This window comes from Atheta coriaria, unplaced genomic scaffold (genome assembly GCF_025399875.1).
Source record: "Atheta coriaria isolate IRGN ID8LTWV9N9 unplaced genomic scaffold, Caltech_Dcor_3.1 hic_scaffold_6_pilon, whole genome shotgun sequence".
Lineage (NCBI taxonomy): Eukaryota > Metazoa > Arthropoda > Insecta > Coleoptera > Staphylinidae > Dalotia > Dalotia coriaria.
The window spans coordinates 74,630-91,520 of record NW_027045448.1 but is presented as its reverse complement, the minus strand read 5'-3'; the positions used below and the strand labels follow the sequence as shown (position 1 = coordinate 91,520).

At 46.0% G+C, this 16,891-nt stretch overlaps 3 protein-coding genes across 4 annotated transcripts; 1 reads left to right on the top strand and 2 right to left on the bottom strand.

Moving 5' to 3' along the window:
• Positions 1–276: 276 nt before the first annotated feature.
• rno (PHD finger protein rhinoceros) lies at positions 277–11,237 on the bottom strand. Its single transcript, XM_065304425.1, has 5 exons — positions 11,109–11,237; positions 10,532–10,579; positions 10,368–10,473; positions 9,954–10,264; positions 277–9,845 (listed from the first exon to the last, which is right to left on the bottom strand). Exons 3-5 carry the CDS (start codon positions 10,431–10,433, stop codon positions 2,219–2,221), a joined length of 8,004 nt encoding a protein of 2,667 aa, XP_065160497.1. The 5' UTR covers positions 10,434–10,473; positions 10,532–10,579; positions 11,109–11,237; the 3' UTR covers positions 277–2,218.
• A 1,512-nt stretch (positions 11,238–12,749) lies between these two features.
• On the top strand, positions 12,750–13,379 carry Nxt1 (NTF2-related export protein 1). The gene is made up of 3 exons (XM_065305030.1): positions 12,750–12,922; positions 12,974–13,118; positions 13,179–13,379. The coding sequence occupies exons 1-3, from the start codon at positions 12,827–12,829 to the stop codon at positions 13,346–13,348; spliced, it is 411 nt and encodes a 136-aa protein (XP_065161102.1). The 5' UTR covers positions 12,750–12,826; the 3' UTR covers positions 13,349–13,379.
• Positions 13,380–13,392: 13 nt separating this feature from the next.
• mri (BTB/POZ domain-containing protein mrityu) lies at positions 13,393–16,388 on the bottom strand. Of its 2 annotated transcripts, XM_065305028.1 has the most exons (6): positions 15,955–16,388; positions 15,429–15,530; positions 15,258–15,356; positions 14,922–15,193; positions 14,541–14,849; positions 13,393–14,488 (listed from the first exon to the last, which is right to left on the bottom strand). In XM_065305028.1, exons 1-6 carry the CDS (start codon positions 16,371–16,373, stop codon positions 14,139–14,141), a joined length of 1,551 nt encoding a protein of 516 aa, XP_065161100.1. In that variant the 5' UTR covers positions 16,374–16,388; the 3' UTR covers positions 13,393–14,138. The 2 variants fall into 2 exon arrangements, with proteins under 2 accessions (XP_065161100.1, XP_065161101.1); XM_065305029.1 differs by lacking the exon at positions 15,429–15,530.
• Positions 16,389–16,891: the final 503 nt, after the last annotated feature.

Genomic DNA, 16,891 nt, shown 5'->3' with positions numbered 1-16,891 from the left:
TTTATCTGCATGTATTTTAACAAAAATCATCTCAAAAATTAAATTTTAAAATAATTCTTCATCTAAAATGTGTTTTATCGAAACCGAATCAAATATTTTTTTCTTTCGTGATACAAAATATTATATTAAGTTTGTATGTAAACCTCTGATAAAAAATGCATTAAAAAAATTAATATAGGCAACACATGTTACAAACAAAAAAAATAGCAGGAATGAAACCACTGGACACGCACGTGGCCATTGAATTTTAAAATGAATCTAAAGATGTACAAAATATTTACGTAATAATCATTAGTTTATTTACAAGATAGGTACAATACGATTAATAATATTTTTTGTTTTCTCTTAGTAATTAATTTATAGTTTCGACTTGGTTCCCCACATGAAGACAAAGCACTCAAATTCATCACGAAATAATTTACAAGAGAACAACGTGCTTTTTTAAAACCGAATTTTTTGTTTGTGCAAATTTCTACGGTTGATTTAACATCTTTAGTAAGTAAATTCACAATAATGATTGAATGGTGATGTCCTGAAATATAAAATTTACCTTAATTTATGAAATGTGGCTTTGCAAGCGTTGGAATTCGTTGAATTTGTCGCGTTGTCTGCACGCGTACAGAAACCAGTCGGAAACTCCAGATCATTGCAATTATTTTTCGCTAAACGCTTCTCGATCAATCAAGATCACACATCATTACATAATTCGCATCAATGTTTAATTTAATATCATATATTCCGCTGTTTGCTGTAAGAGTTTCAAAACATGGAGAGAAAAACAAATGGCTTGTGCATTTTGTTGACCACTTGCTTAACAAACGAATGCAGTTAAAAATGGTTGTGTTGTTTGTGTAGTTGTGTGTCAGTGACTATAAATAAAAGGATGCTCTTTAATAAAATCTCTTTCGCTTCTCACTTAAATAAAAAAAAAAACATCAGGTATAAAAAATAAAATATCTTATAATATAATAATAATCGTAAATAATTGTATTTTATAATCGTATTTTGTGTTTGCTTGCTGATTGCTGTGGAAAATCTTTTGTCGCTTCGACAGCTTTTGTTTTCAATGTTCTTTCATCGTTAAGTAAAAATCATCATTTCAATAACACGTGCTTAGTACAAAAAAAAAAATAATAGATTGAAAGAGATTTGCTCGATTTTGTACACGAGTACTGAATGAAACGACCACAAAATTAATAAAATATAAAACGAGAATGTACAAAAAAATAATTTCCATCTCAAACAATTACACTCATAATGATAAATTAATGGCCTTGACAACAACAATTCGTAATAAATAAAAATTGCACTCACGCAAGCCATTTGTTCCTGTACAGTTTCAAAATTTCTCATTATCATCTCGCTACGCATTCACATGTTTACAAAAAAAACGTTCAGCTGTTTTTGTGTTCGCTTTGCTTTTGAGTTGGTTTTATACATTGTACGAATCGCAGTAATCGAATTTCTCTAATTTATCATTTAAGGTTTGGGTAGTAGAATAACGATTGCTAGCTATATCAAAAATTGTCAACACGAGTTAATCATTCATTTCATCAAATGAAACATTTCCTCCCCTCCTCCTCCTCCTCCTCCTCATCCTCCGCTCCGGCGTCAATATATGCATATCATTTAATTAATAATATAAATTAGCGCTATGTATAATTAATTATCAATAATATTCACAGTTATTACCATAATAACTTACAAGTATGTACAAAAATATGAATACATTGTGTCCTTCCGATGCTGCGCGCGAGCCCCGCCTGCCTCGCATGTCTCGCGCGCCGCCATCTTGCTTTTTGCTTGTTGCGTGAATGTAATTGACATTTTGTACATCGAAATAATCAAAGACATACACAATAGTCTGGCGTGAGATGGGCTCTTGTCCTAACTACTAAAAACGACATACAGCATAAATATTTACACGCTCACCGCCGCTGTGGGCGGCAAGCTGGCTTATGTTACAATACCATCATCAGGTGGCGCTGCCAGGCGCGCGCCATTTTCGTATTTATAATAGAATTTCAACGGGCGCTCAGCTCTGAAGCCACGCGCTTCGTTTGTGATCTCGTCATTTAAGTTAAAATTAATTTAAATCTGACTGCTATGTACAAATTGCTTATACGCCTCCGTCTACGTCCGCACCTCTTCATAATTAATTTCATATTATCATTAGAATGCTACGATATAAATAATTTAGTCTCGCCGCTGCGCTCTATCATCTAACCTCGCAGTCCTTGTTGAGCGGCAGCGGGGTCGGCGCGTGCACCGGCGGCGGTGGTGTAGGTTCGTGGAGATTCAGGGTGGCCGCCGCCGGTGATGCGGGCGCCGCAGCCTTCGGCGGATGGCCGCCGTCCGCTACCGCCTGAGTCGGCGCCTTCATCACGAATCCCTCCTTGCATCGTGCTAGCTTCAGCTTGATGGGCGTCACGATCTTCTCTCGGTCCTGGTCACTCGCGCTCGCGTTACCACCGCTCGTCCGTTCGTCGTTTACGACGGATTTCACAATGGCGGCATCGTGCGGCGCGTCCGCCTTGTTCGCACTCACTTCCCCGTCGACACTTTTACCTTCTGTCCGTTCACCGGCACGCTCGTTATCGGCGACGTTCGCGCACTCGATTTTATTCACTTCCGCGGGTGTTGATGTTGGTGGCGGGTGCGGCGCCGTCGTCGCATCGTCGTTCTTCCGCAGGCGGATGATCAACTTGTTGGAGTCTGTCGCTGCGGGGGCCACGATCTGCAGGTCTTGCTTCTTTTTCTTTTTACTCTTGCGACTGCTCTTGTCTTTATCCTTATCCTTCTTCTTCTTTTCTTTGCGTTCGCTCTTTTCACTCTTTTCGCTGAAGTCGGCCATCACCTGTTTACGGAATTTCATGCTCTCGCGCTTAAGATCCTCAACTGAAGGCTTTGCCACCGAAGCAGAGAGACGTTTCTTCGGCGGGCGAATCCTATCCCTTCTATCATCGATCTTCGAATCGTTCAACGCCGGCAACGGTTCCACATTAGCACTGGATACGATATTGTTAGCACCAATCTTAATCTTCAACTTCGGAGCTGTCTGCTGACCAGGTGGTAGTCCTGAAGAAGCACTTCTCGGTGGTCGACCACGTCGCTTTTCGCTCGGATTGGTACCGTTATTCGAACCAATCGATCGTCGCCTCTCCGTTGAGTTCTCATCCTCCATGTTGGTCATAATACTGCCGAAAGGCACATCCAATTGTCGCAACTCTCTAAGACCAGATTTCGGTTTATCCTTGCGAATCTTCGTCTCAAAGATCTCGTCGTTACCCGTACGGTAGTCGCGATAATCGTCCTTGGTTGGGATGGACGTCATCGACGCAACCGCCTTTGGAATTGTGATGATGGTGCGGTTTAAAGAAGGCGTCACTGGCGTGGACACACCAGGCGTGATATTAAGAGGATCCGAGGTGTTCATACCCTGAGAACAATACTGACGAAGAAGTTCCTTCTTGCGCATTCGATGCAAGTTGGTAACGCCTGAGTTGGTGTTAACCGGCGTATTGTTGATCGCGTTTGAGATAGAATTGGTGTAGAGTGCGTGCGCATTTGTGATTGAATCGCTTACAGGCGGAAGAGGTGTGACTGTGCTGCTATAAGACGATGTGTAATTCGCAATCGGGCCCTTGATCTTGACTTTGAGTTGATTTCGAGAGTCCGACAAAGATACCTTGATCTTATTAATTTCAGGCATCGTTGGTTCTTCAGGTTGTTTCGCTAAAGAATTTTGCAATTCTTTGTCAAACTCTTCCAACTCTTGTTCGTGTTCCTGAGCAGCGAGATCTATCGATGGCGGAACTGTGCTGTTAAACTTCATAAGACTGCTCTCCTGATACGTGGAACTCTCTAGCGTACTGCTGTAAGTGCGCATGTCCACCGGCCCTGGCATTACTGGCGGCACTACCGTTGGGAACGTTTTCTCGCACTCTATCTGCGGTTCGGGTGATGTTGGTTTCGAAAGCGAGCTCTGCGTGTCACTAATGGGCGTCGGTGGTCGCAGCTCACTCAAATGATACCGATTTTTGTGTGACGGACTCGTGAATTTCGGCGAATCTGCTTTCCTTGCATCATGTGGATCCGAAGACTTGCGTCGCTCGCGCATTGCTCGCAAGTCGCCGCACTCGTTCATATCGTCATCGAAATCAAGATCATACACGGTGCCAACCAATTTGTTGTGAATGGTGTTAACATCGAAAGCGAACTCGTTGTGATGATGTACCGATGCGTTTGGCGGACGTCCTCGTCCCCGTCCACGCCCTCGTCCTCGATTCTGTGATTGGGCGCCTCGCCCACTGCTGCCCTTTCCGACTTTCTTCTCCTTTTTGCCGGTGGAAGACGCTTTGAGATCCTGTCGCGGAGACTTTCCAGGCGACTTGCTGGGTGATTTCTTCTCTTGCAGGTGCTGTGAGAGAAAACGTGCCGAGGTTCGCGTCGGTTTGCTTGGGGACTTCTTCCCTGAGGAACTGTTCGACTTGACGGACGGATTCGGCGACGGTTGCACGTGATTGGGCGTGGAATTGCTCAGCGCTGGCGAAGCATCCGGCACCGGTACGGGCGTTTGCGCTTGAACCATTGGAGCTTCATCCTTGAGTTCGTTCTTCCCGGGCAGGGCTTCAATATCAGACATTGTGCCCACTCCTGGGACAATATCCATCCCGCATGCGGTATCGTCCTCGTCATCGGCTTTAGACGCAGGAGCAAACGCATTGGTCATGTTGACCATCGCAGCTGTCAGAGCCATGTTGTGCTGCGAGGAGGTAAACGCTGCCGTTTGTGGGATATTCATCTCTTCGCTCGGTTTACTCAACGGTGGAATCACAGACAAAGGTGTAGGATACGAAGCTCCAAATGGCGGCGGAAACATGGCCGCTCCAGGCGAAGGGAACGGCAACTGCGCGTTCGCGTTAGCCGGTGGAAAAAGACTCACCGGATTACCCACAAACTGATTCGCAACGTTGGAAAACTGCTGGAAGGCAGGATCCAACGCATTCGGTGGAAATTGAAGCAGATTGGGCTGCGGCAACAGGTTTGGCAGGTTGTTGATAACGTCCATTGCGGGATGACCAAAGTTAGGAGCAACGGGCAAGTCGTGTCGTTTCAGCAGCTCATCATCGTCATTGTTACGACGTGATATATTACTCGCCGAACTGGCTACCGAACTTGAAGAACTGCGTCGATTGGGCATAAGATTAGCCTCCGCCCATTTACCTTGCGGATGCAGATCATTATACGGCGTCGGGCTAGGCATGCAATCCAGAGAAGAAGCAGCGTCCAAGAAAGGCGTACGTGCCACATGACGACGATCAGCTCCCATTGGACTCTGACTCTTTGCCATCGCCGCCGGGTCGTCGTGCAGTAACATAGAAGCGGGTTTGTTTTCAAAAGTAGACGGAGTGTAATCGCTAGGTGGTACCCATCGTTCGTCCGCCTGCGCTGCACCGTCAGTATGCTGCTGCATGTCCGGCACGGATTTATCCTCCGTGTGTGCGTCGCTCCTGTCAAACTTGTAAGTCTTCTCCTCGAACTTGGTAATGGCGACCTGAAGATTGATTTGTGGCTGCAGTGCAATTGACGGCGCCATAGGTGGAAGTTCCTTTTCATCGGGTTTTTCATCCAGCACCTGCGGCACGCTTTGATCAGAATCCATGCGGTCTTCTGGTTTACTCGATGCGACACTAATGGCATCATCGATGTCTATGCTGGTGGACTTTTTAGTCAAACCCATGTTACCTCTCAGTTTTTCCACCAAATTCAATGTTTCTCGCGCTGAGTCTTCCTTGGAATCTTCTCGCAAGACCATTGATCCAGCAATATTGAAAGTTAAAGGCAATTTAATTATATCTTCGTCTTTCGATGAAATGCCAAAGTCATTGTCAAAGATGTCATCAATGTCATCCAGTAAATCATCGTTGGAATGTGTGTTTTGGTAGTTGTGCCGACTCTTATCGTCCTCAATCTTGAAGATATCATCCTCGTGCTTTACAGGTGGCAATACTTTTTCATGAGAAGGTGATTTGGTGTTCAACGAGTTGGACAACTTGTTTGCGAAGATATCGTCGAGGCTCTTGATCGCTTTAGATGGTGATTTCTTGTTGGGGCTCGCCTGTTTGACATGTGGCGTGCCAATCGGTTCCTTGTTCTCTTTCACCGGCGATTTGTTCACTTTCTCCTTGATTGCCTTGTCTTTTTCTTTGTTGTCGAAGAACATGCGGTCAAACTTGGATTTACTTGTTTTATTGCTAGCGACCTTACGCTCCATGATCTCCTTCTCGAGATTGGTCGGTTCTGGTTCTTCCTCTTTCTTTTCGCATTCACGCTCGCGCTCCTTGGAGGCGGCCGCTGGCGATCTCATCTTCTTTTCCGACTCGGCATTGCGGACCGGAGAGAATAGTTTGCCCTTCCTACCGACTGGGCTGACATCGGCAGGCGTTTGTTTCGAATCGTTCTTTGCAGGAGAGCGCTGCCGGTCATCGATCGCAGCCGACTGCTCTTCCACGTCAGTTGATTTTCCCTTCCGGGCCTTGGCCCTGGGCTCGGCACGTTCACGCTCAGCGAGATCTCCATGCCGGACATGAGCTGCGAGCCGATCGCCTGAGTTCGGTTTGGCGACGGCGGCCGTGGGAGTTGTCGCTGCACCCGGAGAACCGCGTGCGCGTCCCCTGCCGGGCGGTCGGCCGCGTGGTCGCGCAGATTTCTCTCTCTCAGGTGCCGCCGCGGGTGACTTCTTGTCGGCGGCGCCTTTCCGACCAGACTTATTGGATGTCCGTCGAGCAGCAGGAGACTTGGAGGCTGCGCGCCCTTTATTGTTTCGCGGGCCGTCGCTGTCGCTGGAATCGGTGGAGGAGCTTGAGGATGCCGCGGACTTGGCTGCCTTGTCAAGAAAGGGCCAGTCTTTGACACCGCTACGCCGGCCTCCACCAGCTGCCGCCGCCGCCGTGGGCGGCTCGACTGCCTTTGGTAAACTCTCCGCAGCAGCCGGCTTCTTGCGGGGACTATCGCTCTCGCTATCGGAAGATGAACTCGCCGATGAAGATGAACTACTAGAACTGCTTGATGAACTCGAGCTAGTGTTCGTTGAAGATTTTCGCTTGTCTGAAAGTTTCGCCGGCGGTTTCTCATCCTTCTTGCGGTCGTCTTTCTTCGGGCTCTTTTCATGCGGTTTTTCATCATCTTTGGAAAGCGATTTCTTCTCTTCAAGAGAATCGGCCGCTGTGAGAGGTTTATTTCCTAGTCCCTTGATGTGCTCTGCTGCTTTCTTGGCCGCTTGGCGTTGCGGTACGTATGCGAGAATGTCCAAATCAGTCTTATCCAGTTCTTTGTCCAAGTCGAAAATGTCTTCCTTCTTCTCTTCCTTTTCTTTGCTCTCCTTCGACGACTTCTCCTTGATTTCCTTCAATCGCTTCTCCTCCTTTTCCTTCTCTCTCATCTCCTTGAGTTCCTTCTCCTTCTGGTCTTTCGGCGGCCGCCCCAGTTTCTTCGGCTTTGTTAACACTGGTGGAATAGGCTTCTCTTTTTCTTTCTCCTTTTCCTTTTCTCTCTCCGGTTCTGCCTTGACGTCCGCATCGCTTGGCACTTCCTTGGCCCGCGTGACCGTCGTCGACTTGAGGTTTTCGGTCGCTTTCTTAGCGGCTTGCCGCTGCGGCACGATGAGATCAGACGGTACGTAGTTCTTCTTCTTGGCATCCTTCTTGCTTCGCTCCTTGTCCTTACTCGTGATTTCCTCCTTCTCCTTCTCTTTATCCTTATCCTTGTCCCTTTCGTCTTTTGTTTTCTTCTTGTTCTCGGGACTGCTCTTATTGGGCGACTTATTGAGTTGCTTGTGCGAGAAGTCCTTCATCGCCGCCTTGGTGCGCAGTTTGCTCTGCGACTGACTGTCGCTGGCGTCGTTGCGCGCCGATGAATCAGAGGTATCGCTATCAGAGTATATCGAGGACATCGCACGCTTGTTCGGACTGGATCGTGGGCTGGAGGTCTTGATAGGCATCAATTCATCGCTATCCGACGCCGAGAAGCCCACCAGCTCTCTCTCCATCTGTTTCAGTCGTGAATTCGACGTGTTCGCTTCCTTCTTCACGTGCTTAACGTCCTCCTCGCTGCTACTATCAAGCGCGCGCGATATGCTGAAGTGTTTTCGGCGGCGTTCAGCTTTGCTATTCTTCACAGGCGTACCCTTCTTGATCACCGGTTTTTCGTCATCGGTACTGCTGTGCAGACGGTTCTCCTTGTTGTGTCGCGGTTTCGGCAACCGCTTATCATCGGCGGAGTCTTCACTACTCGACAAACTACTACACAAACTAGCACTGCGCCGTTTACTGGAACCGTTGAAATAAAGCTTCTTGTACGGATTGTTTTTAACGTCCTTGAAAAGACCGTTGACCTCGGGCTTGCGTTCGTCCGCAGAATCCGGCTGCGGCGACTTACAACCCGTGATACGCGCTATCATGCTCTCCACGTTCATGGTGACATCGTCGGCGTTCGAATAGAAGCGATCATAGATGGAAGGACCACGGTTGGCCGCCACCACAGCGTCGGTTACCTTCGGACTAAGGTTTGGACAACGCAAAACAGCCACCTGCTTCTGGAACGTCGACTCGCGCAGCTTAAAGTACGAACGTGAAAGTTTCTCACGTCGGCTGACCATGTAGCAGAGATTGCGCACGCGCTCCAGGTCCTGGCGCAGTTGTACAATCATCTTCATGCGCTCGAGATCAGCTTGTTCCTGCTTGTGTGAGAGCAGGTCAACATCCTCATACTTGGGCGGAAGCAGCGGCCGATTGTGACCAGCTCTTCGCTTCAACTTCCAATAGCCGTAGATGGCAACCAGCGCATCATTATCCACATCAATACATGCGGTCACCACATCTTTAACAGCCACATGCCGATGAAACTCGGCTTCAATCTCCGACTGTCGCGCGGCTCGCGCCAAATTCTTCTCCTCCGAGGTCATATCCTTGCGTTTTTTGCGTTTGCAGTCATCGTCCTCGGACCCCGAGCAGGCAGCCGCCCGACCGCCATCCTTCTTACCGGACTTTGAGTGCTTCTCGCAATACGAACGCAGTTTGACGCCGTCGTCGGCGTTCTCGTCCTCGATGATCGCACGCATCTCAAGGCCATGCTTAAACGCGCACGTCACATGGTAGGCCGTCTTGCACGTCTTCACCGAGCACTGAATACACGCGCCGACGCGCTCCCGGCACAGCACACAGATGAGCGCCCAGCGCGATGTCGGGATGCTGGAGATCTTCGTGATCGGCTCCATGCGCTCCACGCAGCCGATACTCACCTCCGGAATCCAAAGCGCACACGACACGTGCGCCCACTTCTGACCCGATCGCGTACTCTTCATGGCGCCGCCCTTGTTAGGGCAGAGGACACAGTCCGGGCGCTGTTTAATCGCGCACGTACAGCACAACCACTGACCCTCGGGGATACGCGTAATACCGTAGCACGCCTGATGCACGCAGATGTTGCACGCGTCACAAAACACCATCTCGTTGCCCTCCTCGCTGTCCGGCGAGCGACACACATCGCAGATGACGTTCTCATCGTACTCAATACCGAGTCCTTCCTCATTGCGGAGAATCGCCTGAATGCGATCCCAACATCGCAACTCGTAACGCTCGATGACGCGCTCCAATTGATCTTCACTTATGGGACTCAGTCCCGTCGCCAGCCGTTCGGCGTTCAACAACCGCAACCACGCTACGTCGCATTCATCCAGATCGTACGAGCACGCAGCCTCCGCCTGCGCCGGCGCCGTCGACAGGGAGTGCTCCTCCGGTTTGAACCGGTCATCTTTTGTTATTCGAACGTAACGCGTTTTTGGCCTAAAACAGTATCGCCAAATGTTATTATAAAAAAAAAGAAACAAAACGGGCTTATCATTACACCCATTAAGCAACTGAAACAGTAATGATGACTCTACTATTACTCACGGTTTGTATTCTGTGAGAGGTTTAACATGCACGGTGGCGCAGTGGGTGACAGTGACGCTCGGTTCGGGGAGCGAGTCGGGATTAACCGGCACCTGCACGCCGCGTTCCCACTCCTGCTTCCACTGATCCACAATCACCCAGTACTCATTAGATGCGAGCGGCTCCGAGTCGGGCAGCTTCATCGCACTAATGAGATCTTTGCGAAACAACTCGGCGGGCGCTTCCGTCGTCGCGCGATTGTAGATCTTGAGGTCGTTGTAGGGCCGCCATGCCAAGGCGGTCGCCTCTTCTTCCTCTTGCGCCGTCGGCCGCTAAAATATACGACATTAGGACACTCTGCATGACCATTCACAATTGTAAAGTAAATTGTGAACAGGAGCATGCTAAAAAACAAACAAAGTTAAACACACATACCTTGCGCCTCTTAACAGGAACGGTGCCATCGTCAGAGCGGTTAGGCCGTTTTGCTCTCTGGGACATCGCACAAAATAGTGCAGCTTGTAACTTGTCACTGCACAACCTAAAATACAATTGGTTAGCAATGCCACATTCAAATATATTTATCAATAAGTACTCACTACATATTTATCTGTACAAAAGTTTTTGAAAGGTAGGCTCATCTATGTCTGAAACAAATCATTCCATTAGAGTCATGCTTCTCTTCCCACTGGTAGTGTGTGCTATGGGTTGGTGGGTCACTCAAATGCACACAAATGTTTGTTTACAAACATCTTTTGCTGCCGGCGGTAATTTGCGCCAATATCACACTGTAGCACTATAATTCAGCAACTGCCGGTACCTGCACAGCATCCCCCGGTTTGTTTTTCTTAGATTCTGGCACTGTTTTGTACAAAAATAAAAAATGACTGATCAAACTGACTGGTGCTAAGCCGCGCCGTCGTCACTCTGAGCGCAATTTATGTCACACAACGTCGCCGACTCGATACTTTGATTCCTCGGTGTTATTTGGTAGCACCTCCGAGGGTTTAGCGCCTCCGGCATGCTGATAATTGTCGCAAATCACCAGCCAAACAGCAAAGGTGTCTCCCATGTATGTGGTGTAAACATTCGCACCACCCGCACGCACACACGCCGCGCACGCACTGCGCGCGTCTCTCGACGCACTGCCGCGCTCGTTCACCGTTCCCGCTTTACCATTTCTCGCGGAATTTCCATGCCTCTCGATGTAGCTCAGCGTTTTCGGGATAAAATCGACTCCATTAGGACTCCATTTGGTAAGCCTAACAACATTGACATGCTAGATGGCGCCGCAGCGGGGCGCTCGCAGCGCTTGCTGAGATGCTCGCGGCGAACCAGTCCGTGATCGCGAGACCGTCGCATAAGCGTACGTCGTAGCGCTAAAACTTTCCATGTGCGGCGCATGCGCCTCGTTGGATCCCACAACAAAATATACAAATTTATTCTAAATGTAGGTAATCACACATTGGAAATTAATTAAACATTGTCTAAACTTTAACATTACACGTGTATCATTAATAATATCACTTGCAAATTAGCGATAAAACGTTTTCTCTTTCAACTTTCAAAAGTTGCGCATGCGTTCACAGTGTATAAGCAACCATCAAAGACAAATGTTCAAATTGTGTATCTTTGTCGCACTCGCATGCAGTTACTCTCGCGCGAAATGTTTCATGTTTTATCTTGCGAACCACATTCTGACATTCATTAGTATTGTTCCAATTAATTGTACAATTTTTGACGCGAGGACGTCCATCGGCGCCGCAATTAGCATAAAAATAATCATGCCAATGATCGCATGGCGCCAATTGAATATCACGCGCTTTTTCACCACAAGAAAACGCTGAAAATTTAAAAATGCATAAATTCCAATACAAAATCTAGTAGCAATGTGCCGCAAGGCAAATGTCACTAAAAACTGGACATTTAGTAAATAAACAAAAGTTTTCCGTGTTGCAATTCTATAATAACCGGCTCAATTATTTCATAATCTATGCAGTAGATCAGTAAGACATGCCGGGCAGCGTGCAGATCTTAAATGAACGAAATTTAAACAATTAAAAGTAATTTAGCAACGCGTGAGGCGTGTACGGCGTGTGTGCACGATATTCCTTATTCCGGCGTTAATTTCGCGCTGCCCGCGTTCTCCTCGCGCGCGGTTCATGATCGATAGCAACGCAGTCTGTGCATGTTTATGTGTAGGTATGTGTGGACGCGCTGCCTCTTGCCGCCTCACACACACACACACACGCGCGTAAAGCGAGTGCGCGCCGGAAAAATGCGACGAGTGTGCAAACGTGGAGACGGCGCTGCGCTGCGTTTCGCACAGGAATCGCAGGCATTCGCGCGGGTCGGTGGACGTGCGTCCAACTCGTCCATTCACGTTCGCCGAACGGCAGTGGGTCGCGTTCGCGCGCCGCGTTACGCCCACCTCGCGCGCGCATTTTGCGTTTTGTTTTATTGCGCAGCGTGCGAAATTTTGAGAGCGCGCACGTGAATTTCACGCCGTCCCAAATACACAAACACACCGAATGTATTCTTAGATATGAAAACAAAGCGCATTATGTACAGATTGAACTATTTTTACACATACATATGTACTTGAGCATCCTTGAATAGTTCTTTGTGACTTAATAATCTTAAAATATTACAATTTATTATTGCATTGAAAGTTTAATAACAAAATTTGTTTATTAGTTATCGATTTATTGTTCGTTTTCAAACAATCTGAGTAGTTTTTGTTTTATTCAACAAATATTTAAATCTAGGGATATTTTACAAGTTCACCAACTGTTTTATTACTAAGCTGCAACTTAACCTCAACAATTCATGTTTTGATCTCTTTAGTTTGCACCACGGATTTCAACTGGTTTCACAACATATATTTTAATAAAATGGATACATCATACCGTGGTAAAATTGACCATGCGTGCAGAATGGGCGAAGAATTCACAAAAATGTACTATGAAACAATGGACAAACGACGACATGTATGTAGGCACTTTAAATACTCTTCTCTTGAGCTAAATATTCTTTTGTAGATGTTGTCGAGATTGTACATGGATTCAGCTGTTTTATCATGGAATGGCAATGGTGTGCAAGGAAATGATGGAATTCAGAAATATTATATTGAGCTGCCAGCCACAGATCATAAAGTGATAACACTAGACTCCCAACCCATAATAGGTAATGTTTTTCAATGGTTTTAAATTAATTTAACTGAATACAAATGAATATTTCAAACAGCACCATGTGTGGGGGATCAACCTGCATTTATGATACAAGTAACAGGACATGTGAGATATCAGGCCAAAGTACCCAAAACCTTCCAGCAGAACTTCATTATCACAGCAATTGCAGACAAATGGAAAGTAGTCACTGATTGTTTCAGATTACAAGAACCTGTTGATAAATAATCTTAGATTTAATATATAAACACTAAATTAACTATGTTGCTGCATTATTTAAGTGTATGGTTAATTATATATTTGATTATCAATAGGTATAAAACACTAATGCCTATCTGTTATAAATGTTCCAATCAAAGAGTAATAACATGGATTATATTCAGACTCTTAATGTGGCATAGATACTGGTTTTAGTTGACTCAATTTAGAACATCTTTTATCATTCATTGTCTCAACTTGCTAGCAACCAAATGAATCGGCTATAAATACTTAAATGAACCTATTTGCATCATCCAGTTGAATTTTTGTCTTTTCTGAGCAAACTAAACATCTCTTAACTTGGTAAATTTCAGTCTCAAAGGTCACAAACGACGATATTTACGAACATACAAAAAAACAAAACTTGTGTGAGGATTTTTGGGAATGTTCAACCAAAAAATCGTTAACGAAGTTTATGTACACAAATGACTAAAAACGATAAAAACTAAGATTACGCCTTGTGGCTGATGTTCTTCGACTTGTTTCGCTTTAAGGCATTTTGTGCAAGCGCAATCGAACACAATCTCATTCTGTACAACAACAAAACAGAGAACAAAAGCACAACAGCGACCACGTTGGGTTTTGAACCTCACTCTTGTGCCAACTTATAACTGACCTAACTATATGTACAACTCTCATCGTTTGTGTGTGTGTGTTTTTGGCGGGTGTAAATAGACATTTAAAAATTGGATTTAATTCCGGATTCGATTATTATATACTTAGAATACTCTTGTTGTGTGTGTCGTAATGCGCAGCTTAGTTAAGAATTGTTCAGTGCGTCGTCAACGCCGCCCGGCTCCAGCTCGCCGCCACCTACGGCACCTTCCTCGTTATCTGCCATATTGGGCATCTCCAACGACAAGTGGCGCAGGGATTCCGTTGGTGGATTGATCGGATTTCCACGCGAATCTTGCTCCATCGCGGGATCGGCGGTCGCCTCGGCGAGATTTGTTACACTCTTCGACTTCACACACTGGAAATCAACGTGGCGGCTTTTTGCCTCCTCCTTTTCCCATGACATGTGGATGAACGGTCGCTGCACGTAGTTGTAAATCACTTCGGCGCGCCCGCCGGGTCGTTTACGGACTTTTTCCTTGTACGTTGGGTAACCTAATAGTAATTCATAATTAGTTATTATACAGTTAAATTAACATTTACACACCTTCTATTCCGAGACGTATCTTTTTGAGTCCTCTGTCTTTTAGGACTTGTTTGGCAACGTCGCGGTTTTCGATGTACTTGAAGAAACGATACATAGCTGTACTGTTGACTGTCTGCGAGTACTCTTCGCCCATCTGCGGCGGATATTCTTCGTCCCAATCAACAGTATCGTCTTCTAAGAGTACCACAATGTGACACTCGCGATCACCGCGCTCTGCTGAATTTACCATCAGCGGGAGGATTAACTCTTCCAGAAACACTTCGAATTGGCAACGCGCGCCTTCATTTGACAATTCATGAAGCAAACCACCTACAAATTGCAAAATTAAACTTTTTCCACGACTTATATTTCAATTTATTGGATTCTGTTGAAGATACTCACGTAAATTTTGACAACGAATTGTGCCGGCATCAAAAGGCACAAGTAAATAATCACAGGCCTCGCGCAACTCCTGCACAGAGACTGTTGGCGGGCAGCGAATCACGCCGCCCTTAAAATACTCCAAAATCGAACGGAATACAGTGGCGGAAATCCCTTCGGCTAATTCGTATTCACCACGATCGTTCGTGTGTGTGATGTCTAAACCACTGCTGAACATTCGACCCAGCATTGTGTTCGGATGTGCTGTGAAGATGGCTGGATCAACAACAAATCTAAAAAGAAAAGAAAAACTTGAATAAAAAATGATTTCTTAGCATAATTGGGAAGTATTTATACCTTGTGTTATCAACAACCAGTGTAACTCTATCATCACTGGAGGCAATGTTCATTGCTGGGTTGTTTTTTGGCAGTCCGACGGTGAACAGGTGACGCGATCTGCAACAAAACCAACAACCGCACACATAAGCGATGCGAGAACACAAGCAGCGGTTGTTGAAATGCAAGTACCTATTACGAGGAGAATTGTGTGCAGTTAGATTATGACATCGAGATTCCGACAATGATGACCGAAGTACAAGGCACGGTTTCGGCTTGGAACACGAACCATAACTAGGCAAAGCAAGCATGATGGCTGCAGTCTCACAACGAATATCTTCGACGTCGACTAGACAAGGGACTAGACACTGACGTTCGCGAATGGCACATCAACAGATCAACAAAAAGCAAACAATGCACAAACTAGCTGAACAAACGGCAACGCGCTTTGTTTGATTTACGATTTAATCGTGATTAATTGAACGAAACAACCAGGTAAAAACAAAAACAAACGCTGTAGTAACACACAGACACTAACACGCGAATTGTACATGATTTTAATTTGTTTTAATTATTTATTCAACATGATATGATTTCATGATTCTAGGGCGAGATATGCGCGTGAGATGAAATGTTCTGTGTGATGTGCGAATCGTTTCGATTCGTCGGTCGTAGTTGTATTATTTCTTTTTTGTTTGCCCAGACCGGGGTCACATACCTCATGCGGTTCTTAAAAACTCTTCGTCGTCGCTCATCGTTGTAGTCCTCCGTGTCGCTGCTGGTATCGTTGTGTTGGTAGGAGTGGCGATCGCCGGCGCCGGCCATTTGCAGCGTCGGCAGCAGGCACCGCAGCACCAGGTCGAAGTAGTCCGTGCAATTATAGATCAATCTGGAACTGATCCAGCACATAAGCGGACACGCGAGTGCGACACCCAGCCGGAGACAAAGGCGTGCAGCGACTGGTTGACTGGCTGAGTCAGACAGGGAGGTAGCAAGACAAGCCTTGCGGAACGGAGTGAACGACAAGAGCGCCACTCGCGGGAGAAAGGCGATGTTAACAGGAGGCCAGCAGCACAACAGGCGCGAGCTATAAATTTTAGTGTCTATTTTGTTATTGTTTTTGTGGTAATCTTGCATCCTGCAGCGCTTCTGCGTTGCATACGTAAATACCGAGCGGGCACGGTTTCGGTTGCACAATGCGTTAGTGTTTTGTTTGCAAAATGTGTAAACGGCGCAATTATTTCTCAAGATATAAATAGTTTGCGAGACGTGCGAACAATCATAAAGTGCGTCAAATATTTGGCATGAAATTGCTACAGAAAAATCATTTTTTCCATTGTGTATTTGCATATTTTTGATCTATTGGATAGCGATGATATCGATTAAACAACTCATTCGGTATATTTGGCACTACTTTTAACTTCTCATCGTCACTTGATAGCCGAAAAGACCCTTTAGAACATTTATGTTCTTTCATTTTACAAATCCCTCAGGAAGTACTATAAAATGACCATAAAAACTGAGTAATTTCTTTCATATTTGTCGTTTTCTAGGTCAAATTTGTGTTTTAGTGTATAAAATTACTTAAAAAAGGGCCCAAGGGCGTTTTCATATTTTTGTCATTAAACTAAAGATACATATTCTGCAGTTTCGTT

Excerpts from the sequence above, each read along its gene's own strand:
- rno (XM_065304425.1), bottom strand. The coding sequence starts at position 10,433 with ATGTCCCAGAGAGCAAAACGGCCTAACCGCTCTGACGATGGCACCGTT. Across the intron at positions 10,265-10,367 it reads TTCCTGTTAAGAGGCGCAAG|CGGCCGACGGCGCAAGAGGA; the intron begins GTATGTGTGTTT and ends CGTATATTTTAG. Across the intron at positions 9,846-9,953 it reads CCTCTCACAGAATACAAACC|GCCAAAAACGCGTTACGTTC; the intron begins GTGAGTAATAGT and ends ATACTGTTTTAG.
- Nxt1 (XM_065305030.1), top strand. The coding sequence starts at position 12,827 with ATGGATACATCATACCGTGGTAAAATTGACCATGCGTGCAGAATGGGC. Across the intron at positions 12,923-12,973 it reads CAATGGACAAACGACGACAT|ATGTTGTCGAGATTGTACAT; the intron begins GTATGTAGGCAC and ends ATTCTTTTGTAG. Across the intron at positions 13,119-13,178 it reads AGACTCCCAACCCATAATAG|CACCATGTGTGGGGGATCAA; the intron begins GTAATGTTTTTC and ends TATTTCAAACAG.
- mri (XM_065305028.1), bottom strand. The coding sequence starts at position 16,373 with ATGCAAGATTACCACAAAAACAATAACAAAATAGACACTAAAATTTAT. Across the intron at positions 14,850-14,921 it reads AATTCGTTGTCAAAATTTAC|GTGGTTTGCTTCATGAATTG; the intron begins GTGAGTATCTTC and ends TGCAATTTGTAG. Across the intron at positions 14,489-14,540 it reads GATACGTCTCGGAATAGAAG|GTTACCCAACGTACAAGGAA; the intron begins GTGTGTAAATGT and ends AATTACTATTAG.